The 27,799-nt window shown below is 44.4% G+C and overlaps 1 protein-coding gene across 1 annotated transcript; it reads left to right on the forward strand.

Annotated features, from left to right (window-relative positions):
- The first annotated feature begins 2,120 nt into the window (after positions 1 to 2,120).
- Positions 2,121 to 23,053, forward strand: CCDC174 (coiled-coil domain containing 174). The gene is made up of 11 exons (XM_052642829.1): positions 2,121 to 2,225; positions 5,034 to 5,138; positions 5,693 to 5,793; positions 10,834 to 10,892; positions 13,046 to 13,223; positions 17,478 to 17,573; positions 18,546 to 18,688; positions 19,174 to 19,268; positions 19,812 to 19,944; positions 21,502 to 21,654; positions 22,740 to 23,053. The coding sequence occupies exons 1-11, from the start codon at positions 2,184 to 2,186 to the stop codon at positions 23,036 to 23,038; spliced, it is 1,404 nt and encodes a 467-aa protein (XP_052498789.1). The 5' UTR covers positions 2,121 to 2,183; the 3' UTR covers positions 23,039 to 23,053.
- Positions 23,054 to 27,799: the final 4,746 nt, after the last annotated feature.

Here is a 27,799-nt window from a genome sequence, read left to right on the forward strand (position 1 = left end):
TGGCCGGCTGGCAAAGAAACTAAAGATTCTTCTTCTCTTTACAGGTAAATAGCAAGCAAATAAATAACTCACTGTCTTTGCGTTATTTTTTGACACTGGGATCCATCGCTTGTGTATGCATACATGCTTGTTCGCTCAGTTGCATCCGATTCTTTGTGAGCCCACGGACTGTGGCCCCCCAGGCTCCTCTGTCCTTCAGAGTCTCCAGAGAAGAACACTGGTCCATTACTTACTAGGTGGCAAACGCCCTTTGGCATGTCATTTAACCTCTTGGGCCTCCTTTTTCTCCTCAGTGGCATGGGATAAACAGCTGCCACCTCTGGGATCCTTGCAAGGACTAAATGAGCTAATCCATGAAAAGAGCTGCACGCGTGCTATTGCTGCAGTCGTTATCATTCGTATCAGTTTCTTACTGCCGCTGTGACGCATCACCACAGTGGTTTAAAACCACACAAATTCATTCTCTTAAAGCTCTGGAGGTGAGGAGTCTGAAATGAACGTTACACGGCTGAAACCTAGGCGTCAGCAGCGCTGCATTGCAGGCTCTAGAGGAGGACTCGGTTCCTTGTCTCTTCTAGCTTCTAGAGGCTGCCTGCATTCCTCGGCATGAGCCTGATCCTCCCTCTTCAAAGCCCACAGTGTAGTGACTTCAGATCTCTCTCACTGATTCTGACCTTTCTGCCTCCCTCTTACATAAAACACGCTTGTGATTGTTGCAGTTGTTCAGTCATTCAGTCGTGACCTTTCTGCCTCCCTCTTACATAAAACACGCTTGTGATTGTTGCAGTTGTTCAGCCATTCAGTCGTGTCCAGCTCTTTGTGACCCCATGGACTGCAGCATGCCAGGCTGCCCTGTCCTTCACCATCTCCCAGAGTTTGCTCAAACTCATGTCCACTGAGTCAGTGACGCCATCCAACCATCTCATCCTCTGTCGCCCCTTCTCCTCCTGCCCTCAATCTTGTCCAGCATCAGGGTCTTCATAAATCAGCTCTTCGCATCAGGCGGCCAAAGTACTGGAGCTTCAACCTCAGCATCAGTCCTTCCAATGAATATTCAGGGTTGATTTCCTTTAGGATTAACTGATTTGATCTCCTGCATTCCATTGAACTTACTTAGATAACCTCATCTCAAAATCTTTAATTTAATCACATGTGCAAATTCCCTTTTGCCACGTAAGGTAACATAATGACAGGTTCTGGGGGTTAGAAGATGGGCATCTGGGGGCTGTCATTAGTCTGAATAGCACAGTCATTAATATTTTTATAGACTAGCTCATTTACTTCATCTAATTTTCACTGAGCCCCATGTAGTAAGTACTATTTTATTCCCATTTGGAAACTGAAGCACAGAGAAAGTAACCTTCTTAAGGTCACACAACTGATAAGTGGTAAAGGAGTGGTATCAACTGAGGACGTTGATATCTGGAGTTCCTGTTCTTACCAGCTGAAATACGTGCGTGTGTTAAGCCACTCAGCAGTGTCTAACTCTGTGACCCATGGACTGCAGCTTGTCAAGTTCCTCTGTTCCTGGGATTCTCCAGACAAGAATATTGGAGTGGGTTGTCATTTCCTTCTCCAGCTGAAATATGTAAAGTGACACAAAGTAAGCAGTGTATCAACATTAGCTATTATGATTGTTCTTATTTCTACTAGAATTAATATGCTAATCTTTAGCTCATATGACTCTTGTAAGATGTTAAATAAATTAACCTGTGATTTGCACCAAGCAGTGCCTGGCGAACGGCAGGCAGGTCTTCAAACGGTGTTTAGATATTTTCAGGCCTACTAAAGTTTCTTTCTTTTCACTAGGAAGATAATCATGTCAGGTCACTCCGCCCTTCCCAAGATGGCGCCTTTGCCACACCCAATCCGCCCCACTCAAGATGGCGTGCATTGCCCTGCAGGGCTTATGTAGACCTTCTCAAGATGGCACCAAACACTAGCCCTATTACCTTCTGCCTTATTCAAGATGGCCTTAGCAATTAGCTTCACTTCTGGGTACCCTCTGACCGTCTCAAAATGGTGAAGGACACAGTACTCGCGACACTCTGACCTTCTCAAGATGGCGCCGGAGCCATAAATAGCGACGCTCTGCTGAGTCGACTTCCGGTTCCAGCGGAAGGCGGTATAAGAGGCCGGCCTGGCACCTTGAGGCGTACACCTCAGGCCACTGCGGGGAGACTATGGACAGGCGAAAGAAGCCTTTGGAAGTCACGGCGTCCTCGGTGAGTACGGGGATAGATGATGCTACGGGCTCCGCGTCTCCTCGCCTCCGCAGGATAAGAATCTCGACCTACCTTGTTTCTTCACTCGGGGGCCCAGACGATCTCTCCTCAGAGAGGACCCCGGACCTGGCTTTTCTCTGGAAAAGGAGGAGCGTGCTTTCTTCCTTACGGGAGCGGGCCCACTTTCTCACTAGTTGAACGCTGAGTTTAGCCTCCCCTCTGCCGGGGCGCCGGGCCCGGGCTCTCCCCTCAGACGCCGTCCTGAGCCTCGTGTCTTTTCCGGGTTAGGACTGTCCCCGCCTCCCCTCCGCGACGACTGGCCAGGCCTTCTTGGCAGCCTCGTCTCCGTGACTATCAGAGGGGGGACCCCGGCCTCTGCGAGCTGTGCAGACACGTTCCCCTTGATCTCAGGGACCAGCACGGTGCCCCCCCTGCTCCCCCCCCAGAACATTAGTGTGACTTCCCCGGGGTCCGAGAGGCCCAGCGTCCCCCGGCAGGAGGACGGCTAAACAGTTGCTAATACACCCGTAGGATGCGCTGCCCGGGAGCTGTAAGGTCTAATAGGATGTAAGCACTTTTGTTAATTTAGTTACTTCTTGAGTCCCTTGGACTGCAAGGAGATTCAACCAGTCCATCCTAAAGGAAATCAGTCCTGAATATTAATTGGAAGGACTGATGCTGAAGCTGAAACTCCAATCTTTTGGCCACCTGATGCGAAGAACCGACTCATTGGAAAAGACCCTGATGCTGGGCAAGATTGTGGGCAGGAGGAAAAGGGGACGACAAGAGGATGAGATGGTTGGATGACATCACCAGTTCAATGGACATGAGTTTGAGCAAGCTCGGGGACTTGGTGATGGACAGGGAGGCCTGGTGTGGTGCAGTCCACGGGGTCGCAAAGAATGGGACGCCACTGAGTAACTGAGCTGCACTGGGGGAGAAAACCAGTTCTCGGTACTTGTTTGTGCCAGCACTTTTTATGCAGTCTCCCTGCGCTCTACTAACTGCATTAGGAGGCAGGCGCTAGTCATATCCCCACTTTATAGATAAGGCCACTGAGGCTCAGAAAATGAAGTGTCTTTCTTCAGCTCACATACAGAGTTCTTAGTGATAGACCTGGGCCCACTCAGTCTGGTTAACTCCACGGCAGTTGTCTTTTCCAGTATATCACAGCGAATTGCCTAACCTTTGGCTTAATCTTGGATTTGCTGCAGAATGTTGAGGTGCAAGGGATATGAAGGAAATATCCCAATATTTGAGCCCCTTGCCGCCATCTCATACTGAAAATCGGTACTAGTTAATAATGTTTGAGGGCTTCCCGGGTGGCGCTAGTGGTAAGGAACTTGCTTGCCAATGCAGGAGACAGAAGAGATGGGGTGTTCGGCCCCTGGATCGGGAAGGTCCCCTGGAGGAGGGCATGGGAACCCACTCCAGTACTCTTGGCTAGAGAATCCCATGGACAGAGGAGCCTGGAGAGCTACAGTCCATGGGGTTGCAAAGAGTTTCGCATGACTGAAGTGACTTAGCACACGCACATAATGTTATAGGATTAGGAATCAAAAAGCTATAAAATTTGTTATTTTTTCCTGATGGGTTTAAATTAGTAATAATAATGTGAATGCCATCTGAGAGCTGACACTTCTCTGAGCATCTTCCTTTTAAAATTCAAAAGTATAGTAGGAAAATGTGCGACTTTGATGTGGTTAAGAAGGCTTAGAAGAAAAAGCTTAAGTTTTAAATTTGTTTTTTAAAATTTAGAATATTAGGTTCTGGGATAAACCAGCTCTTGACGTTATTAAAATCTGTGCCAAACCTATTTTTAAATACTTCCAAAATAGAAATCACTGAATACAGTCATTTTGATTTCCCTTAAAAGTCTGTAATGCAGGGCTTTTTAAGTATTCAGTTTACAAATGCCCGCGTATACAAGCAGCTGTACTTCCATCGTTAAAAAGGAAACTGCCATTATACCCTTTTGTGCAGGGTAGATAGTGATGATAGATCCAAGTCCCCTGTTCCTTTTGCCCTGGCTTTTCTTGTTCTTAACCACAAGTTAAACTTATGGTTTATAAAACATAGAGAAACAAAATTCACTCAGTCTGTTCTATTTCTAGCTGTTGAAATCTTGCCTGTCCTTTAAGGCTCATTTCAAAGCCATCTCTGATCACTCTGGACAAAAGGAAATACTCCTTTATCTGAATTTTTATGCCACTTAATTTCACTCTTAAAGTCACATATTACATCTGACTGGTGTTGTAAGTTACAGTTCTTACTAGATTGTAGGTTCTTTGAGGCAGGAGTATGTCTAATTCACATTTGTATTCTGCTGTTCATTGTTAAGTGCCAGGCACATACTAGGGCTCAGATTGTTGCCGATCAAAGACGTTTTCCTGTAAAAATAACAAATTGTTGTGATGTTTAAGTGAAATTAAAAAAAATTTTTTTTTCCTTTTACTACATGAAAAAGCTGAGTACAACGGCAGTCAGACAGTGGTGAATGATGTTAGCTGGATCTGAGTCTAGAAGATGCAGATCCCATTTGCTTTCTTATCATCCTCTCTTTGCCCAGAGGAAAGCCTTGAAGTGTTGAAAATTAAATATGTTTTCCACAGAGCTGGAATGAAAGATGACTTGGATTTATTTTGTACTAGACTCTGCATTTAAACATTTAATTTTATATCCACTTTTGTCCATTTATAAGAGCTTGTGATCTTGTTTTCAGAATTGTAAAAACTTAGAAATCCAATCACTCATTAGAGTTAATTGTTTTTTTGTTTTTGTTTTTTTTGCTTATTGGCTTTATTCTAGTTGGTAGACCTTAAGGCTGAACTCTTCCGAAAACAAGAAGAATTCAAACAAGAAAAACTTCTAAAAGATGCTGGAGTTTTGGGAAAACCAAAACCAACCAACAAGGTAAACATAAAATCTAATTATCTCCATTGACCCCAAACATAGGGGAATTAAACCATAATTAGGTTTTTTGAAAGTGTCCATGGTATCTGCTACCTATAAATCCTTGTCTTGTATTTGAACTTCTGCATAAAATATTTCAAATATTGAAATAGAAATTAGTAAGATTCAAAAGCACATTATAATGCTCTAATTCTTCAATATGTGAGTGTTTTTCCAATTTTATAAGTAATGGTATCTATTATTTGTATTACTAAATCTGTTACGTATTTTTCATTAAAGTCTTGAATTAGGTTGTAATCATTCAGGAGATTTAAAAAAGTAACTGCAATTGTATAAAGACATTTTTAAATGTAATTTAGGGTCTTTTTTTTTTTTTTTCCCAGCTCCAGCTTTGCTACGTATAGTTTATTTGCAGGACGTAAGTTGGCTGTCAGAGGTCCAGTTATTTCCATTGATTCACAAGATCTAATTATCTTTTTTTCCCCTTTCTGATGTATAAGTAGAGATTTTTTGTAGTCAGTTGGTGATTCTATGTTTTTTAAATTCTTCTCCAGAAACCAAGTATCTGGAGCAAACAGAATGCAGGAGTTTCTAATCGAGCTGAAAAGGATGCTGAACAGAAGATTGAAGAACAGAAGACTTTGGACAAAGCGAGGTAAAACTGCTCTCTAATAAACGGAGCTACCTTTGTGGCTCCCTGAGCAAAGAGGTGAAAGTTCACCCTTAATTGATTTATAGTTTTAATTTTTATCATCCTCCTAATCAGATATTCTGTTACCTGAAAATAATATAATTTGTAGACATATTTATAATCTTATAAGAAGATAAGACATAGCCTCAGTTTAAAAGATGAAACAGTTCCCCTGTGAGCCCCTGTTAGGCACTGAGATTATCCACAAGTGTTTTAAGAAGTGTCCATGTGGTGTGGTTCAGGGCTACTAGGTGCTGTGTTATTGGTAATTAGAAATTGAATTTTCCTCCCAACTTTTTAATATGAAAAGCTTCAAACCAGCAGAATATTTGAAACAAGACAACGTTCTAATACTTTTCACCTAAATTCACCACTTAACGTCTTTTAAAATTTGCTTTCTTTCTTCCCCTCCCTCTCTCGTGTGTGTAGAGAAACTTTGTTGAACATCGCTGTACTTTACCTCTAAATATTTCAGCGTATATCTTCTATATGATACTATTTTATCAGTGGCATGTTTCTGGGATATGGCAGCAGTACTGTGGTTATGCAGGAATAAGGACATTTTCCTGTGTAACCACAATACTGCTATCATATCCCGGAAGTTTGCTGCTGATGAAGTAGTATCATATGGTCCATATTCATATTTCACCAGTTATCCTAGTACAGATATGTCCTTTATTGTTTTTTAAAATGTTTAATTAAAGAGTAGGCATTGCATGTAGTTGTCATATCTCTTTAGTCTCTTTTAATAGAAAACGGTTCCTTTGCCTGTTTAAAAAAATGTTTACATTTTATTTAATTATGGCTGCCCTGAGTTTCGGTGAGTAGGGGCTACTCTCTAGTTGTAGTGTGAGGGATTCTCACTGTGGTGACTTCTCTTGTTGTAGGGCACAGGAAGCTTCAGCAGTTACACATGGGCTCAGTAATCATGGCCCATGGGCTTGATTGCCCTGTGGCTCGTGGGATCCTAGTTCACAGGTCAGGGACAGAACCTGTGCTCCCTACATTGGCAGGCGGATTCTCAACCACTGGGCCACCGGGCGGATTCTCAACCACTGGGCCACCGGGGAAGTCCCTCCCTTGCCTTTTTGTTGTCTGTTACACCATTGACATCATTTGAAAAGTCCATGCCAGTTGTGTCTGCGGTGTCCCACCGTCTGATTAGAGTCAGACTAATCACCAACGGTTCTTACACTAGCTAGGTGATGCTATGTCCTGTTGAGTCCCATCAGGAGGTTCATGATGTCAGCTTAAGTCATTATTGGTGATGATAAGTTTGATCACTCAGCTAAGGTAGATCTGTTGTAGTTTTCCACCGATAAGATGTTCTTCCTCATTTGAAATTAATAATAATCTAAGGAGGGAAACAGGCTGTGTGAATATTCCATTTACCAGTGTGTTTTCATGTGATGATCATGTCATCACTGAGTCAGTTATTACACTGATGGTTTCAAAATCAGAATCTTTCTACATCTGTCATCCCATGTGTATTATTTTTTCATTCTGTTTACTAGCTGGCATTCTTCTGTAAAGAAGAGCTCTTCCCCTGTTTGCACTAGCACCCTGGATTCAGAATCCCAAGTTTTAATCTCTGGCATAACTGCCATCTGTGTGTTTAGATCCATTGCATAATAAAAAGTTAGTAGTTGAAAATAATGGTTGCCCAGACTGCTTGGCTCTTCTGGGTCTAAGAATAAAGGGCAGAATATTAGCCCATTTGGGGATTATTTTCTTAGTGTTTGACCTATCCCCAACAGGCTGGAGACTTTACTTAAAGACATGTTCACTGTTGAGACATTTTTCTCACTATTGTACATTATGCTTAGAATTTTAATTTTGTTGAAAGATGCTGTAACTTTTTTATGCTTTGTATGTGTATTTTATTAAGGTGTAATTGAAACATAACATTGTATTCGTTTCAGATGTATAACAGCGTAACTCAGTATTTGTATCTGTTGTGAAGTGCTCACCACAGTCAGTGCAGTCCGGCCGCTCCGTTGCTCCGTCGTGTCTGACTCTTTGCAACCCTGTGAATCGCAGCACACCAGGCCTCCCTGTGCATCACCAGCTCCTGGAGTTTACCCAAGCTCATGTCCATCCAGTCGCTGATGCCATCCAGCCATCTCATCCTCTGTCATCCCCTTCTCCTCCTGTCCCTAATCCCTCCTGGCATCAGTGTCTTTTCCAGTGAGTCAACTCTTCTCATGAGGTGGCCAGAGTAGTGGAGTTTCAGCTTCAGCATCAGTCCTTCCAATGAACACCCAGGACTGATCTCCTTTAGGATGGACTGGTTGGATCTCCTTGCAGTCCAAGGGACTCTCAAGAGTCTTCTCCAACACCATAGTTCAAAAGCATCAATTCTTTTGCACTCAGCTTTCTTTATAGTCCAACTCTCACATCCATACATGACCACAGGAAAAACCATAGCCTTGACTAGACAGGCCTTTGTTGGCAAAGTAATGTCTCTGCTTTTTAATATGCTGTCTAGGTTGGTCATAACTTTCCTTCCAAGGAGTAAGCATCTTTTAATTTTATGGCTGCAGTCACCATCTGCAGTGATTTTGGAGCCCCTCAAAATAAAATCTAACACTGTTTCCACTGTTTCCCCATCTATTTGCCATGAAGTGATGGGACCAGATGCCATGATCTTCGTTTTCTGAATGTTGAGCTTTAAGCCAGCTTTTTCACTCTCCTCTTTCGCTTTCATCAAGAAGCTTTTTAGTTCCTCTTCACTTTCTGCCACAAGGGTGGTGTCATCTGCATATCTGAGGTTATTGATATTTCTTCTGGCAATCTTGATTCCAGCTTGTGCTTCTTCCAGCCCAGTGTTTTTCATGATGTATAGATCTAATAATTAACTAACATCTATCACCACACAGTTTGATCCCTGTGTCAGGAAGATCCCGTGGAGAGGGGAATGGCAACCCACTCCAGTATTCTTGCCTGGAGAATCCCACAAACCTAGGAGCCTGGCAGGCTCCAGCCCATGGGATCGCAACGACTCGGACATGACTGAACAACTAACACTTAACTAGGAATGTTTGAGATCTACCCTTTTAACAGACTTCAGGTATGCAAGATAGCATTAGCTGTGTTCATTGTGCTGGGCATTGCATCCTCATCGCTCACATATTTTATAACTGGAAGTTTGTACATTTTGACCCAGTTCATCCGTTTCCTTCCCATCCTCCTGCTGCCTCTGGCAGCTGCTCACTAACTTGTCTACTTTTTTTGGCCATGCTGTGTGGCACGCAGGATCTTAAGTTCTCTGGACAGCCCCTTATACAAGAGTGAACTCATGCCCCTGCAGTGGGCACTCAGAGTCTTAACCACTGGGTCACCAGGGAAGCTCCCATATGGTAGTTCTGTTTATTTTGCGAGGCATCTCATACTCTTTTTCCTTAGTGGCTGCCCCAGTTTACATTCCCCCTACACTGCATGAAGATTTCCTTTTCTCCATGTCCTCACCTGCCGACCCTTGTTATTTCTTATCTTTTTGTAGCAGCTGTTCTGTTAGGTGTGAGGTGACATCTCACTGTGGTTTCAGTCTCCATTCCCCTCATGCTGAGCACCTTTTCATGTACCTGTTGCCCATCTGTATGTCTCCGACAAGATGGTTATTCAGGTCCTTTTTTAAAGTTGCACTGTTTGGTTTTCTTGGTGTTGAGTTGTCAGTTCTTTATTTTGGATATTAACCCTATGGCAGACGTAAGATTTGCAAATATTTTCTCCCGTTCAGTAACAGGTTGCCTTTCCGTTTTGGTGATGGTTTCCTTTGCTCTGCAGAAGCTTTTTCGTTTGATATAGTCCCTTTTGTTTATTTTGGCTTTTGTGGCCTTTCCTTTTGTTGTCAGATCTGGAAAATTCATTGCCACACTGATGTCAGGAATGTGTTGCCTGTGTTTTCTTCTAGGAGTTTTATGGTTCCGTTGTGAATTTTTGATTCAGATGTGTAATACTGTTTCTTAGGTTCATCGTTTCGCATGTGGCCGTCCAGTTTTCCCAACACCATTTATTCACGAGACAGCTCTTTCCCGATTGCATATTCTTGACTCTTCTGTTGTAAATTAATTGACCATATGTGTGTGGGTTTATCTCTGGGCTCTGTTTCCATTCCGTTGATCTGTGTGTCTGTTTTTATGCCAGTCCCATACTATTTTGATTACTATGGCTTTGTATTGGATTGACCAAAATGTTCATTTGAGTTTCTTCATAACATCTTATGCTCTATTAGCTAACATCATACTCACCATTAGAAATGAAATTTTCTGCTATGATAAAGTACAATCCTTTACAAGCAAATGCTCAGATGACTTCTTTGGTGCTCTTTATCATCATAAGTATTTCTAGAATAAAAGAATTGTCAGTTCTTAGCCACTAAAGAATAAATGTCACTAGAATTAACATGAGCAGAGAGGCTGCTGAATTGAAATGCCAGGGTTGATGTTTGTTTTTTATTAGCTGTCTGTCATGAATAATTTATCTATGTTCTGTATAAAATAGGCATTATCATATTTTTAACAGACTTCTAAGAGGTTGATCTCTACCTCCCTTAGAGAGACCTAATTAGCCAAGGGAAGACCAGGGACCCTTGGATAAAACCAGTGATAGAGAGTTACTGTGAAATTTGGTGATCCATAACAGAAAATGTTTTTGTTTAGATACCTCTCCTTTTTTGGTATTTAATTTGTTGTATTTGGCATTTAAATTAAATTGGAATCTTCATTCATTCATGTATTCATTCCTCAAATACTGACTGAACATCTGCTATGCACCAGGCATTGTTTTTGGTCCTTTGGTACAGTCGTGAATGAAAGAAACATGGGCCAGGCTTTATGTGTAGTTGGCAGAGCAGACCTGGCTGGGTCTGAGAGTCCCCTCAGGGTGGGGGCTCAGCTCTAGTCATCAGGCTAGGTTGCAGCAGTCAGGCTGGGGAGAGCAGTTTTACCAGGAGTGGCAGTGATAAGACCATTTTTATACTTGTCTTTTTTTTTTTTCTCCTAGGGAGAAATTGGAAGAAAAAGCCAAATTATATGAAAAAATGACTAACGGAGACTTTATCGGTAAATATAATTATTGATGCATCTTTATTATCTGTAATTCATGCAACTCTGTGATATTTTCTTATATTTGTTAAAATAATTATGAGAACAGGGAGAGACTTAAATAGATTTGACTTTCTGTGTCAGCATCTTCCTAACCCAGGAATCAAACTGGGGTCTTCTGCATTGCCGGTGGATTCTTCACCAGCTGAGCTCCTGGGGAAGGCCTGAGTGTCAGCACAGAGATAAGAAAATCAGCAGTAGTCTTTAATCTGCCCCGTGGGTGCTGGGCCTGTTAGGCACGATAGAGGGACAGTCAGTACAGTATTAGCCAGACTCTGCCTCTCTCCTCAACGGAGGCATCGTCAGTGGAGGAAAATGGTACAGAAGAAGAGAAGTTCAGGGAAAAAGGTCTAAACAGGCCATGATGACAGACAGTTACGGCTGTATTTAAGAAAAAACAGCCTGAGGGGAATTACGGTTATATCAGAGTACTGGGGTTATTCCTTTTCCCCTGTTTTTTTTTCCTCTGTGTTTAATTTTATTCTTTGACGTGCTTATAGTTGCTTTTGTAATTTATTTTTTAAAAAGTAAAACATTTTTTACTGTGCTGCACAGCATGCAAGATCTTAGTTCCCCAACCGGGGATCGAACCCGTACCCTCTGCAGTGGAAGCTCAGAACCTTAACCACTCTGCTGCCTGGGAAGCCGGGTATAGTTGCTTCTAAGATAGTAATTAAAAGATCCTCCCTCCTCATACCTGCCCCACAAAAAGGAAACCCAGCCTAGAGTTCAACAACAATGAAAGAGATTTTCCAAGGCAGTGCGTCTCTTACTGCCTTCAAAAGGCATACGTGGAAGTCTTTAGGGAGAAGGTGGCTCTGATGGGGGTCTTAAAGGTTTTGGAGAACTGGAGAAGGGCTTCTGCAGGGAGGAATGGGGAAAGCAGAGGGAGGAGAGGGCCAGAGCTGGCTGGGCTGACTTGTGGGGCTAGGGCTGAGGGCCAGGCGCGGGGCGCAGCAGGAGAGGAAGGGCTGGACCCTGACCACGGCTGCCCAGACACCAGAGCCATGTTCCTGTGTGTTGGGAGCCCAGCAGGGTCAGGCTGGGTGCTCACAAAGCCGAGGGCCCTGGGGGAGGCCCTGCCTTCCCACTGAAGCAGCAGCAGGTGTCAGCCAGCCAGGAGGCCTCACTGTTCTGTGGTTTTATTTTAACTCAGCTCTGGGAAAATGTATTTCTTTCCCAGTTGAATTACATGTTCTTGGGGCTAAAAACATAGTCTTTTTTCATTTGATTCAAACTTTACTTATATTGTTAATATAGAATCAAGACAAAGGAGTGTGTGGGCATGGAGATTTGTTCTGTCCATACCGGCAGGCCCACCTCCTGATGGGCTTATTGGACCAGCATGTTTGGGCAAGTTTTGGAGCCTCAGTTATTTCCCACTGTACAGTGAGGGTAACATCAACCCCTGGTAGTAGGAAACCTACCATCTGTTCCTCAGAGCTTAAATCCAGCAGAGTGAAACTTGATGGATACATGGTTCATGAATGCATCCGCTATCCTGTGTTAAATTAGAATCATGGGTTACTATTTAACTTTCAGTGTAGGTTTCAGCTCAAGTAGGTAAGGCCTGCAGATAGATGGCACGTTAGACATTTCTGTATGTCCTGCAGATCCTGGCCCCATGCCTCAGCCAAAGGTGGTGTTCATGGATTGACAAGAATTCAGATGACTTCTTTTGCCTGCGTTAGGACCCTTTGAACACTTGACATTCTGCAGCAGTATACCCAGGGTTATGGGATACGACCCACGTGGTTAGAGACGGGGAATCACTGAGTCACAATGGCTTACTGAGCAGTGCTGTTCTGCCTCTGTGTTATCTGATTGGCTAGATGGGTCTCTTGAAGTCAGACACTTTGATCTTCTAGTCTTGTTATTGATGAGGCAGCAGAAAACTGCAGGCTTTTAAAGATGTTTTGTATGTGGTATGTGTGTCCAGTGGCCTGTCTACAGTGTCTCTGTCAGGCCCCCAGGAGGCTCTGTGCCTTTTGAGCTTTTAGCGGGCAGGTGGAGACCTCAACTGGTGAACTGTCGGGGTATAGCCGCCCAGTGGTGACTGTGACTGCTTCATGTCAGTTCCATGCATCTGAAAATTGATTTTTGTGTTCTAGATGAAGAAGTGGAGGATATGTACCTTGTGGATTTCACACAGAAGATGATAGACAAACACAAAGAAATGGAAGCGATTGGTGCCAATAGAGATTACAGAAAGACCGAAGAAAGAGACGATGATGAAGCAGCTCTTTCTGAAAAAGATATTCCTCCGCCCCAGGATCCCAGTGAAGAATGGTTGGTGATATTATGCCATTTGGTTATGTTAATGTTGTCAGACTTGGGTTTACTTTTTGAGAGCCATGTTATTTTGCTGTTATCGAGACATTTCTCTCTAGTCTTTCTTTAGAGACTCCCCTCTGAGTAGGGTTGCATTTGTAGATGTAGACGTAGTGGCTGCTACTTGAAATAATTACAAATAGACTGTGTCCCTGCTATGTGCCAGGCGCTGTGCCAGGCGGGGAGGCATTGTTTCCCCTGTTTCATTGATGTGAGAGGGTTGTGTAGGCAGAAGAATGTTCCTCTCTACCCACCCTGCCGCCACACCCAGGTCCTTATTCAGGCATCATCATGTAGATAGCATGAGCTCTGTTTCCAGTGAAAATGGGCTGGCAGAACTGATCAGTGAGCCTTACCCCGGCTGTGGCATTTTCTGCCAGTATGGTTTAGGGTATCACGGACCTGTGTCTGGATAGCACGGGCTCTGCCTTTGACTGGTGGTACGGTTGTGACAGGTTCCTACCCTCTCTTGGCTTCAGTTTCCTCATCTGCAGAACAGGGATGGTGATACCTAGTAGGTGAATGATGGAGAAACCAAACTAGTCTTTTCTTTACAAAGAAACTGCAGAGGAAATGCCATGGTGATTTTTCTGTGCCTAAGACCTGAGCCCTTGTTCAGAAGGGCTGTGATTGCATGCAGGCGCACTGATGCTGTGTTCCTAGGAGCAACCCTGCCTGACCCTTCCTGCCGGTGTGGAGCCCACCCCTCCCCGCCGAAGGCTCAGATGTCCACATCATGGCCGTGTTTGTTAGAAACTGCTTAGGGTTGTCAGCAGGACCTGTTGATCTTTTGTCAGCCATTCCCCCCACGGGAAGGAGTCTTTTATGAGTGAAAAGAGCAGTCCCCACTGCTCGGGAACGCAGGGAACTTGCATCTTTATGCTGCAGAAGGGTCTTCTTACCAACCTTCTAAAACACTTACATCTGAGGTGGGCTTAGTGGCCGTGTGCTTGCTATAGCAGTCACAGAGGAGCGGGTATGATGCCATCTCTTTCGTCATACTTTTCTTGAGCATTTCTAGTCTAAATGGTCTCTCCCTCGTCTGGACTCTGATAGCACTTAAACATACTTGCTCCTTTGGGTCTTGTTGTTTAGTCGCTAAGTTGTGTCTGACTCTTTGCAACCCCATGAACTGTAGCCCGCCAGACTCCTCTATCCATGGAATTTTCCAGGCAAGAATACTGGAGTGGGTTGTCATTTTCTCCTCCAGGGATCTTCCCAACCCAAAACTTGAACCCACATCTCCTGCATCTCCTGCACCGGCAGCTGGATTCCTTACCACTGAGTGACCTGAGAAGCCCGTATGGACACGTAGCTGGCCTCGTTACCAGAACAGGGTTGAGGCAAATTCTTGGTACTTTCTAGATCCTGCCTGCTCTTGCTAGGAGCGTTTCAAGGGCCTGTGCCCTAACTTCCCCCAGCGTCCTGTGAAGCGGGCATGACTGAGCCCTCCTGTGCTCCCCTCCGGCCTCAGGTTATTGTTCCCCTGAGAGCTTGCGCGTTGATTTTTGTTGCTGGCTGCTGTCCTGCCACTTCTGTTTCAACGAGATCTGTATGTTTTGGAGGCCTTCTCCAGAGACAGAATAGCTTTGATTGCTTTTCATAGCAGAAATCTCGTCTCCTTTGAAAGGTTTAATGTCCGCCCCCCCCCCCCCCATGAATGCCTGTATGATTACAACCAATTTGTTATCGATTTGAAGACCTTGAAGGGCAACCGAGGTGTCACGTGCCCCATAGGGTGAAGGAAGACGCACTGTAAGCAGTTCTGACACTTTTTTTTGTTTCTAAATTAGGTTCCAGAATTGTAACTGCTTGTAAAATCTTTTTGCAGTTAAGTTCCAGGTGGTGGAAAATCTTTCAACAAAAATACTGTAAATAATTACTCAGACCATCTGGTTAGGTGGTTTTGGTTCTCCATTCGTTGAAGGAAAAGAAGAAAAGGGAGAAACTGCTTTTTGCTGTTGGAGGTTTTATTTCTGTGGTCATCAGCTTTAGGACTGTAGTTGTGGATTCCCATGCTCACCTTTTAAATCACAGGCTGACAGTTGGACTTGGCATGTCCAACTGGAAAGAAAAGACTCATAAAACCATAAGCCACATGCGTGGGAATCTGACCTTGGGTTGGTTCAGCAGCAGTGCTGGCCCTTCTCTGCTTTCAGCCTCCTGCCATAGGATCTGGGGGAGTCCCTACCTATAATTTAAAAACATTAAGAATCTTTTGCATCATAATGCAAACGAAATATTATCCATGAAAACCTGCCCTTATTTCCTGTGTGGGCATCGGAGTACTTCACTGGCCTTGCTGGCTGCCTGGTTTCCCTGCCTGGTACACGAAACAAGGTCCTTACTTTGGGCCAAGATGAGGAAAGAAGAACAAGGGTAAAAGATAACAGACTGGCCCACTGTTGAGGCACTTTTGCAGTACAAAATGTGTTGCCTTGGCTTCCTCCTAGTTAAAAAGAGTCTTTCAGAATACTTCTATTCAGGCCTCCCTGTCCATCATCAACTCCCGGAGTTCACTCAAACTCATGTCCATTGGGTCATTGATACCATACAACCATCTCATCCTCTGTTGTCTCCTCCTCCTGCCCTCAATCTTGCCCAGCATCAGGGGCTTTTCCAGTGAGTCAGTTCTTCGCATCAGGTGGCAAAGTACTGGAGTTTCAGCTTCAGCATCAGTCCTTCCAGTGGATATCCAGGACTGGTCTTTAGAATGGACTGGTTGGATCTCCTTGCAGTCTAAGAGACTCTCCAAGAGTCTTCTCCAACACCATAATTCAAAAGCATCAATTCTTCAGTGCCCAGCTTTCTTTATAGTCCAACTCTCACATCCCTTCATGACTACTGGGAAAACCATATCCTTGACTAGACGGACCTTTGTCGGCAAAGTAATGTCTCTGCTTTTTAATATGCTGTCTAGGCTGGTTGTAGCTTTTCTTCCAAGGAGCAAGTTTCTTTTAATTTCATGGCTGCAGTCATCATTTGCAGTCATTTTGGAGCCCAAGAAAATAAAGTCTGTCACTGTTTCCCCATGTATTGCTACCCCATCTATTTCCCATGAAGTGATGGGACCGGGTGCCATGATCTTAGTTTTCTGAATGTTGAGTTTTAAGCCAACTTTTTCACTCTCCTCTTTCACTTTCATCAAGAGGCTCTTTAGTTCTTCTTCGCTTTCTTCTATATTTCTATGAAGAAATTTCTAATCCACTGGGAAGAATTGTATCAATTAGAAGAAACAAAGGAAACAAAAAGCATCAAATTTGGGAAGACTGAGAGCAGGTGAACAAATAAAGTCTGGTACAGAGCATAGTTATTATGATGTTGAGAGAATATTTGAAAATGTATTCAGTTCAGTCGCTCAGTCGTGTCCGACTCTTTGCGACCCCACAAACCGCAGCACTTCAGGCCTCCCTGTCCATCACATGAGTTTGGGTAAACTCCCGGAGTTTGGACTTATGTCCATTGAGTTGGTGATGCCATCCAACCATCTCATCGTCTGTCGTCCCCTTCTCCCCCCACCTTCAATCTTTCCCAGCATCAGGGTCTTTTCCAGTGAGTCAGCTCTTCGCATCAGGTGACCAAAGGATTGGGAGTTTCAGCTTCAACATCAGTCCTTCCAGTGAACCCAGGACTGATCTCTTTTAGGATGGACTGGTTGGATCTCCTTGCAAATGTATAAACCAGGTTAAAGTAATTTCTGAAATACTGCAGCAGGAGTCTGTGTGGAGTTTTATGTTTGAGATCAGAGATACACACGATCAATCATTTTCTACCGTTTCTAAAACTAAGATTTAATCGGGTGCATTGAACCTATTGTGTGTCTGCTTCTGAGTGTGAAGAGCGTGTTTGCACCAATGGTGGTGGCCTCTCAGGTTGAGGGTATTTCTTGGTGATGTGTTTCAGTTGCTCAGTCACGTCCGACTCTGTGATCCTGTGGACTGTAGCCGCCAGGCTCCTCTGTCCATGGGATTCTCCAGGCGAGAATACTGGAGTGGGTTGCCATGCCCTTCTCCAGGGGTTCTTCCCGACCCATGGATTGAATGTGGGTCTCCCGCACTGCAGGCAGATTGTTTACAGTTTGAGTTGCCCAGGAGGCCCTTGGTGATGGGTTTGTGATGGAGCCGATATTAACTTTCCATAGTGCACCAGCTCCTTATCTGAGGGGACCGTATGTGATGTGCAGCTTTTCACATGTTTCCACTTTTATTTCAGGGTGGATTACGTGGATTCTTTAGGGCGATCCCGGCGCTGCATGAGAAAGGATTTGCCGGATCTGCTGGAAATGGATAAAAATCTTCAGGGGAGGCTGTAAGTGTGTGACACACAGTGCTTTGCCCAGGTCTGACATGCAGACACAGGGATTGTTTTGTGAGCGAGGCTGTTTTTGGTTAGTTTTCTTCTGGGCTCTGTTGTAAGAATATTTCTTTAATGTGTAGGAATGTTTGCAGAAGCACTTCTTTGTGGTTAGCGTGCATATACACACACAGTCCACATTCAGAGAACAACCTGAATGGTTGATCATCCACACCAACAGGAGTGTCAGAGCCTGTTTACTTGGGAGGATGTCTGTCTACAGAGTAACGGAGAGTGAGCCCAGAGTAGATGAACAAACCACTGCATAGAGAGTGCGTTTAAGAATATAGATTGGGTTTTCCCACAGCAGGTAGAGTCATGGACCCAGACAAGGTGGGGGCAGGGAGGGAAGCAGCTTAACTCTTTCTTTATACCTTTTTGCATTTTGAAGTAAGAACTCATGGTTAGATTTTTTTCTGTGGTATCTAAAGAGGTAATTTGCTAAAACATCACAGAGAATAAAATTCTTCTTACCAAGGGCAGCTATTGTGTGAAAAGTGTTGGGAGAAGCTCCACCTTGTCCATGTCCAGGTAGGCCTGGGCTTGGCACAGGGAAGGAAGTGGGGAAGCCCTGAGCCACCGCCTGGGACACCAGGCCCTACACGGGAGGCCCCCACTGAAGGCCCATAGTTCCTCTCCCTGCCTGGCATGCCCCTTCCATTCAGCCCAAGACCAGGCTGGGAAAGAAAGTGATGTGAGTGCTGAGACAAGATTTTATTATGCTAATATAACGAGCTGCCTGCTTGGATTAAAGAAAGGAGGAAATAGTTTGTTTGCAGTTTCCCAACGGTGTTAAGAGTCAGAAACCTCCGTAAGGAACTGTCCTCCTCACAACTAGAGTTGCTCATCCATGACCCCAAATGCCTGAACTGAAGCATTGCTACGCTACAGCTCTTACCTAAGATGATTTTTGCTCTATTCTCCTAGTTTCGTTAGTCCTGCAAATGAGAAAACCTTATTGTCTGAAGATATGAGAAAAGAACTCCAGCGCCAGCAATGGGAGGAAGAAGAGAGGGAGGCCCTGAGAAGGCCAATGGGGCCCGTACATTATGAAGACATCCGTGAAAATGGTACAGTCATCTGGCAGATTAAGTCATTTTTTTATCTTGAACATTTAAATGGCAGGTAGAAAAGGAAGTATTCACAAAGAAGCAGCTCTTCTGTATAAATAAATAATTCTACTTTTGGAGTTGAAAATAACTGTTCACTTTTTAGCCTAACAAAGGGTCTGCTAATCCAAGTGTGTGCCCCAAGAATAGTGGAGACAACCTGTGACTAAAAAATTAATGAATACTTGTTGCGTTTATCACTTGGCAAACGAGTGAAAGAAACTTCTAACGTTTTTTACCTGCTTCTTAAAAAAAAAGTGTGGAAGACATCCCTGTGTTCCTTTCTGCTTTGGTAGAAATTTCTCCTGAATCTAATTCACTGAGCAGGGAAATCTAATTTTCGGGGTAATTTTTACTTATTTCAGAGGCCCAGCTAGAAATTTGGCATAAATCTAATTCGCTGAGAAGGGAAATCTAATCTTTGGGGTAATTTCTACCTATTTCAGAGGCCCGGCAGCTTGGTGTTGGATATTTTGCTTTTGCCCGAGATAAAGAGTTGAGAAACAAGCAGATGAAAACCTTAGAAATGCTGCGTGAACAGGTACAGATTAAACTCAGTTGACTTGAAGGATTTGAACAGTTGGGTTTCTCATTGAATCATACTGTAAAAAAAAAAATCTCGTAAAATTAATTAGAAATGTACATAGCTATTCAGAATTCAGTTACAGGTTTCATAAAGATAATTGCCGTATTATTTTGTTGTTTCAGACTTTTAAGATTATAGTTGTTCAAAAGTAATCTGTGTGACTTTGATTTTTAAAATTTAGTTTCCAATATGGTACTTTTGAAGTGGCCTGGGTAAGAAAATGGAAAGTTATTAGAGGGGGATTAAGGAATTGGCAGAATTGGTTGGTTTCCTAAAATGTTAACTCTTCCGGGATGCTCTGTGAAATGAACTTCAGAAAATATCAAAGGGCTTGTATAAGAGGACTTACTTAAGGATATTCATTTTGAACATTTCAACGGATGGCTTCTAAGAGGTGGCAGAAAAGTCAGTTTATTTTTAGAATAAAATTATTTCATCCTTTTCAACAGAAATATGGTGAATGGGGCTAATCATTTTCTAATTTTCTGCCTTGTTCAGACAACAGATCAGAGAACAAAACGAGAAAATATAAGGGAAAAGAGAAAAGCCATATTAGAAGCAAGACTTGCCAAGCTCCGACAGAAGAAGATGAAAGGATCCCAAGAAGGTGGAACAGAGGGAGAGGACAGAGGTACGTCATGGCTGTGTCTGAATCTCAAAAGGAAATATTTTAGTTCCGTTGACAACTCAGGAGTAGGAATGGCAGTGTAGAAATCAACCATCTAGTTTTATTTTCTGAGCAAGAAGTGCACCTGAGAGGTACATCCAGGAACAGGAACAGTTTTTACTCCCAAGAAAATATCAGTTGTAGACAAGGATGTTAGCAGTGCATTTTGTTGCTTCATACAGTAGCCCTGTTTAGTAAGTGAGGCTTGGAGGTAAAATGCTTAAAAGGTATTTTAGGATGAAATGTAGTTGTGCATGTACATATTTTAGGCCTGTTTTCTTTGGCTGTGGCGGCAGTTTTTATTGGTTATTACAAGTGTGTTTTGAAGAAGACATGCGTACAGAAAGGTAGTAAATAATTTACAGATGTGGGTAGAGACAGCGTACCAAGGTAGAGATGTGGGTAGAGACAGCTTACCACATCTGTCTGTCAACATGCTTGGAAACACTTCAGTAGTGTGGTCAGACACGCTCACTGTGTGAGTTAATGCCCGTCTGGGTTGAACTGCCCAACAGACTGCATAGACTGGCTCAAACCAGGTGGACGCCTGCTTCTCAAGTTTAACATTGCAGGGTGTCCAGGGCAGGGGGTAGCTCTGCCCCAGACAGTCACCTGCTCTCCCGCTTCCTCCATTCTTGCTGCTTCTGCTGTTCCCTAGAGGGTTGCTGTCACCTGCGTGGTCACTAGCTCCCCAGGACCTGTTCATGATTCAGCCCGGGGGAAGCAGGGGCCGGAACCAGCTACCTTACTAGGAATGTGCGTTGGGATTCACACACAGCCTTCTCACTTACATCCCAATGGGGCGGATGGAAGCTTCTCTAGCTCTAACATAAGCCCATGCCATTTTAAAATTCTGAACTCACTTCAGTTTAGCTTTGAGAGGAGATCGAGACACTTAAAAATTGGAAGATGGTCCATTTAGTTTTGTATAAATGCTGTCTTCCTGTGACATGTTAAACTCTGTGTATTGTTTCTCTGTTTTTGCTCTACTCCTGAACATGTCATTTCCACAAGATGTGAAGTGCCACCAGTGTTTTTTTAAAACACCGTTTTCTTTTAAACTATGGCCAGAATTGAATAGCCTACAGACTGTCACCAGGCTCCACCTCTCGTCACCCTTGCTTTGCCTGAGACTCTTTCTTTGAGTAATTGAAGGGTTTCTGGTCCTTCGATTGTTGATCAGGGGAGGTGGGGTGGCATAGTGTCAAACAGAGACTTTGAAATCCATCCAATCTGGGTTTGAATCCTGGCTCTTCACTATTTACCTTTATAGCATTTCTGATGGTAATTTTCCTTATCTGTAAAATGGGGATAAAATGGAGTACCAATCCTGAGTTTGGGTTGTTAAAGAGCTAAGTGAACTACTGTGTACAAAGTACTTAGCCCACAACCCGGCATATAATAGGTGCTCAGTGAATACCAGGTATTGCTTGTACTCTCAGGATAAGTATGTTCAATTTAACTTTTTAAAGTAGTCGTAAGCTTTATTGTAATGAAGTCTTATTTCCTTTACAAAAATAGATGGAGATGTTATTGGGCCTTTGCCCCCAGAACCAGAGGTCACGCCAGTTCCTCGTACAGCTGCGCAGAGTAGCAAAGTAGAAGTCATCGTCCAGGAGAGGAAAGATACCAGACCCGGGGTGCCACACGTCCGCGAGTGGGACAGAGGAAAAGGTGAGGGGTCGGTTCTCCTGAGCAGACTGTGATTCTGGTTTAGGAGGGGAAGGATTATCAGGCCCAGGCTGCCGCACGTCCGCGAGTGGGACAGAGGAAAGGTGAGGGGTCGGTTCTCCTAAGCAGACTGTGATTCTGGTGAGTCTTAGTGGTCCTGGGAAGCTTAAAGGATTCTCTAGGTCCCTGAGCTTGTTTCTTCTCAATAACCAGAAGCACTAGAAAGTGTGATATAAAAGACTAGGGTCTGCAAGGCATCATACCTGAAGGATGAGGTATTTTAAAGACGCACTTGAGGGCAGGTTTTGGAAATTCCTGCTGCCCTCTTGTGGTTTTACACCTTCGGGGTACTGTTTGTCCAGAACTGCTTTTTTAAAGTCTTAGGAAAGTTTGGTACTTTAATGTAGCCTGTGTTTTTAACAGTCTCTTTTATGCTCTCTTGAAAACAATCTGCGTCCAAGTTTATTAACTTGAATTCACATATGGTTCCACTAGGTTATGCAAATTTTTCTTTAAGTTTTTTCCTGTAAAGACACCGTGGTACCTGCAGTGACCTCTCTTTGGGAAAAGACTCTGGTTTCTGCCATTTTGAAAACAGTCATTTCAGTGGTACATTCGCTTAAACTGTTGAAGCCTGTGAGATCACGACTCAAGTGAAAGACGCGGATGGCGCGTGGCTTGGGTCTGTGCCGCTGTTAGAGACAGATAGCTCTGGACAGTGCCCTTTGCATCTTCTAAGACTCAGTAGAGGACAAAACTTGTGTTTTGCTACGAAGTACCTATAACATGTCAAGCAAATGATTTAAACACTTCGTTATTTCTGTTTTCGTGCTTTTTTGGCATTGTCCCCAGAACCCGCCAGCCTTCTTTCTCCACAGAACCTTCCCTGAGCTTTTCTCTGTGGGACTTTTCACTCCTTTTTCTCAGCCCGGTTCCTTCCATGAGCTTCTGTAGGCATTGCATGCGCCTTGTAGTTTAGTTCTCCGGAGAATGTAAGGTGGCTTTTAAGAAAGACAGATGATGATTAAAAACTAAAAACATTCAAATGATTCAATAATCAGTTCTAAGAACACTTTATTTTTTACTAGACTTTTCCTTTGGATACTGGTCGAAGAGACAGTCAGATCTCCGGGCTGAGAGAGACCCTGAGTTTGCGCCACCATCGTATTACTTTGTGGACCAAAAGAGAACTGAGTCTCTGAGCAGCCAGGCGTGGAGCCGACCTGCCCCTGCACAGAGGGACCCGGGGCAGCACTCTGGCCAGAGCCATGACCCCTGCGCGTCACAGACGTCGTCCGCTCCTGCCCCCAGCAGCCCACCACAAGCCCCGACGGTCACTTTTGAAACTCTGGATGATATGATATCATATTATAAACAAGTAACATGAAGTTAAAAACACTGTAACTTGGGTCTGTACTGTTAATGGTGCCTTCCTCTCCCACAGTGGAGAAAATAACTTTAGGGACTGAATTGTAGCTTTCTCTTCCTGTCCTTTCCCTGAAGACCCAGACTTCAGGCTGGATTTGTCAGCAGGGAAGAAAGTGAATGGTACTGTGGGAACTCTGGCCACTTAGCTGTTCATTTCATTCTGATCGGTATGGAGACACCAGTTCATCTGGATTTATACGTGAGCTGAGATAGAGTAGACATATTCTGTAATATTTGATACTAAGGAATCTGTGATCCTAAGGAATCTGTAATCCTGTCTCTCATGCCCACTCTGATGACTTACTCAGATTAAAGGCTCCATTGCTCTCCTTTTGCCAGTGCTGGCTGGCAGATGTCTTTGTTCCAAGCATTCAGCTTCCAAGTCAGTTGATGGAGCATCTGTTAGGAAGAATTTCAGCCTTTCAAACAGTAGCACAGAAGGGGACATTGGGGTACGAAATGATCTGGTCTCCAGGAGGACCCTGACACTGGTGGAGAATTTAGGGTATCATTTGAAATGATCAGGAAGACCAGGGAGGACTTTGTAGTCCAGAAAAGAAGATGTTGATGTCACTTGCAGAGTAGGCATTCAGTAAGCGTTTATTGAGTGACGGGCACATGTGGAGGCTGCTGGGCCTCGTCAGCGAGCGATATGCTTCTTAGCCATCGGTCAGTTTTTCAGCTCCGCCCGCTCTTCCGGTGCTGCGGATCTAGGCCCTCATCTCACTTGGGAGCCAACTCATCCCAGCCTGAGTGGGACGGACTTGGGCTTGAGTGAGGGGCTGCTAGATCCCTTTGTCTTTGCTAACAACAGGTGGGTTACCAGTGCTCCAGAAGGACCTCCTGTGCCTGGGTACCATCTGTGTCCTCTCCCAATGTCCTTGTCACAGCTGCAGACAAACAGTAGAAGTTGGCCACCAGGCCCACCGGGCTGTTAGAGCTTCCTCCCTCGCCAGTGAGTCCTGTAAGAAGGCACTGGAGCAGATCTTCCAAGGGCCCGCAGGAGCCCGTGGTCTCCGCTCCACAGCACGGCAGTATTGATGCGAGGGCCCCGTTCTCATTACAGATTGCAAGCTGGAGCACAGGGTCAGTGACTCGTCATGTGGTATCCAAGTGGCAGATGGTTTAGGTGCGTGTTCCGGACTCACACTTTCTCCAGCACCCTCTGCTCTCTGTGTTTAACCCCAGTATTGAGCAGTATTAAAATCCCAAATCCTTACAAACTTAACCTCTGAAGTCCAGATCAAGGGCAGAGTTGCAAGACCTACAAAAGGTCATTTTGTCAGCCTGATCAGGCAAATACATCTCCTAGCAAAAATAATTCATGAAGACCAACTGACCCAGCTTCCTTTTTTGCGGAAATTGTCAAACTAAAATTTGTATGGAATTACGAGAGACCCGGAATATCTAAAACAATTTTGAAAAAGGAGAAAGGACAGAGTTGGGGGACTTACTTCTTTATTTCAAGACTTACTACAAAGATACCAGGATTGAAACAGTGTGGTTCTGATGTATTAATAAACAATGAAACAATTGTGAGTCCAGAAATAAACCCCATACATCTGTGGTCGCTTGATTTTTGACAGTGGTGGGAAAGAATAGATCTCAACATGATTCTGAGACAGTCGACTCTCCACCTCCAAAAGAATGGACTTGGACACTTAACTCACGCCATGTACAAAACCATCTCAAAGTGGACCAAAGACTTCAACATTTCTGTAAAACCAGCTGAAACAGCTTGTAGGACAAATGGAGAGGAGACAGAAATTGGAGTACTAAAAGGAAGAACAGAATTGTTAGGGTCATAAGGGAAAACAAGAAAAGAGAAGAAGGTATCTAGGCAAATATGAGGGAGATGGGAAGAGCGTGTGTAGGGCAGAGGGCGGGGCAGGAGGTTGTGCACGTAGGGAGAGCAGAGGGACTGGAGAGGCGGGCTGTGGAGAAGGGGTGGGCCGGGCAGCAGTGAGCCTACGAGCACGGGGGCAGCGGGCATCCCTGGTGGCTCTGCAGTGCAGGAGACGTGGGTTGGATCCCTGGGTCAGGAAGATCCCCTGGAGGAGGGCATGGTAACCCACTCCAGTACTCTTGCCTGGGGAATTCCATGGACAGAGGACCCTGGTGGGCTACAGTCCATGGGGTCACAAAGAGACACGACTGAGCAGGTAACACTTTCACTTTTATGGGAGGCAGTGGTCGTGGGAAGGGCACCCAAATAACCTCTTGTCCTTACCCAGGGCACCCACGGTGGAAAGCAGACCAGTCCGTGCCCATTGGCTCATGGTCACTCAGCTAATAACTTTAAGTTGGATTTTCTCTAGGATTTAAAAACCTATAAGCCTCATTCGAATTCCCCTTTCACAGCATACAAATAAGTTGAGTGCCTGGTTGTTGACATCCTGTTCATTTCAGACCCAGCGTCCTTGAGCGTTAACACAATTCAATCTTACCGTTTCTCTTGGGCCTGTTATGTAGGAGTGTGTCCAGCAGATGGCACTGGCGTTCTTAGACAGCAGACCCATGCTCTGTAACAGCACTGCCCAGTAGAAGTGAGGTGTAAGCCCTGTGTGTCAGTTTGATTTCTAGGAGCCACATTTAAAAAGCGAATTCTTTCTGTGGTATAAAGCCATCCCTCTGTGTCTGCGGGGGGATCCACCAGAGTGTAGATGCTCGAGTTCCACAGTCGGCCCTCTGTACGTGCATTCATATCCACATATTCAGCCGGCTGTGGAACAGGTAATGCTGTAGTGTTAGTGAACGGCCCACGCACACGTAGGCCCTCCCAGGTCACACCCAGGTTCAAAGAGTCAGCTCCATTTAACCCAGAATATCCAAAATATTTCACCGCTCCATCAATATACAGAAAGTTCAGTGGGATGCTTTGCATCTCTTTTCTCACCAAGTCCTCAAAACCCACCGTGTGCCCACTGCTAGCACACCTTGATTCAGATGTTCAGTTTTCATCAGGAATACTCCATCTCTATTCGGATTTCACAAAATATACATTTGAAAAAGTAGATTTACATACCTGAGTTGATCCAAACACACTTAAAAACATTTCAGAGCTGGCCAGTAACGAAACTGATTATCAAGCTTTAAATTTCATAAACTTTAAAGGTAGTTCCTTGGTCATACTATCCCACACTCAGGTGCTCAAAAGTGCTAGTGAATGCACAGCACAGCTCTGACCTGTTTTTACACGTTTTGTGGTTTAACTACATATAATTCTCCTGTTAGTAACTAAGTGATCAGCAAACAGATCTCTTCCAGCTCTGCATTAAGCACTCACGCTACTCCTGTGGCTGTGTTTGACTTGGGAGCCACCAGTGCTGAAAGCTCCGGTTAGAAAGCATGACCACACCTCGTTCATGGCGTTGTGGAGCTAAGCAAAATGTCTTGGATTAGAAATTGCTTTGAATTATTTGTTTTCATTGTAATCTTTTCTCCAGGCCTTTGTGTGTTTTAATACAGTTCGTTTGAATTGGCTAAATAAATCCTTTTGTTTGCTTGCAAAAGTCCCAAAGGAGAAACTTTAAATCCATATACATGAGATTCCTGCTATATTTAGCTGTGCATTTGCCAAAGACTTGTGGGATAATTTATCTCCTCTTAAAGCCGTAGTGCAGCCTGGGAGCTGGCTCTCAGCTGCCCTTGTTGTGACATACAGCTGAGGCAGTAGAATTCAGAATCTGGAATGAGCGAGGGTACTGGTCTCTACAGTTAATACGACACAGAGCAGCCACGCCATATGTGTTCAATTTCTTTTCAGCCAGTAAATCTAAGTCAGTTATATGTCAAGCAGTTCCTGTAAGAAACTATATGGCTAAGGTAAGTAAGTGGTGGCCAGTGACTCGGTCAGCCTGCTGAAAACCTTGAGAGGGAACGGAACTCCCCTGGTCCTGGCACCTGCCCTGCTGGCTGGCTGGTGGCGAGGTGTTTGCTGCTGTGGGTCTGGACGTTAGCTTAACACACATGGAGCAAGTGCGTGGGCAGAGTGGGGAGAATGATGGGATGGTGTAGCTTCTTGTCTAGGAAGACTGGGAAACCAGGACAGTCAGACCAAGCAGGGTGTTTCGTGAAAACCTGTCACCCAGACCTAGTGTTGATATTTTGTTACTGTTTCTCAGTAAATCTCAGGTGTTTGTATAACTGTGCCCAGTAAGTGTCCATCTCTCCAGTGACAGGAGTGTCCACCAATATTTTTTTCTACCGTCCGTTTAAACAGCATCTTCCCCACTACATTTCTAACTGCCATGCTCTCTCCAATCCTAAGCTCACAGGCTCAGTGGTGGTTTTGCCTGATTGTAACTTTTTCTGGGGTATCATGAGTTCTGCTTCTATCCAGTCATATTCCCTGAGCTTGAACATGGACATAGCTCCTGACCCCTCACTCCCCACACCATTCTTCTCTCACAGACAGTCCCAGTTGTTGAGGGTTGATATGGAAACCAGGAAGCACGAGTGGGCCCTGCTCCCCCCAGTCTCCTAGGTCACAAGCCCGTCTGAGAATGTGCTGCCATCTTTGCAGGGACCCTTGTTTGCTGTTTTTTCTCCTGAAGTGTCCTCTTTACCTTCAAACAGAAAGACCTGTGTCTCTGCTTCCCATTATGATCACCATAATCAAACAGAAAGACCTGTGTCTCTGCTCCCCATTATGATCACCATACGTCTATGGGATGTGTCATCATGTAGGCCTACCATCCACATATGTGTATTAACACTG

This window comes from Budorcas taxicolor, chromosome 1 (genome assembly GCF_023091745.1).
Source record: "Budorcas taxicolor isolate Tak-1 chromosome 1, Takin1.1, whole genome shotgun sequence".
Classification (NCBI taxonomy): Eukaryota; Metazoa; Chordata; class Mammalia; order Artiodactyla; family Bovidae; genus Budorcas; species Budorcas taxicolor.

Bases quoted from the DNA above. Each gene is read 5' to 3' on its own strand.
- CCDC174 (XM_052642829.1), top strand. From the start codon at position 2,184: ATGGACAGGCGAAAGAAGCCTTTGGAAGTCACGGCGTCCTCG. The intron at 5,794-10,833 runs GTAAAACTGCTC...TTTTTCTCCTAG, and splicing joins AAGACTTTGGACAAAGCGAG to GGAGAAATTGGAAGAAAAAG. The intron at 10,893-13,045 runs GTAAATATAATT...TTTGTGTTCTAG, and splicing joins GACTAACGGAGACTTTATCG to ATGAAGAAGTGGAGGATATG.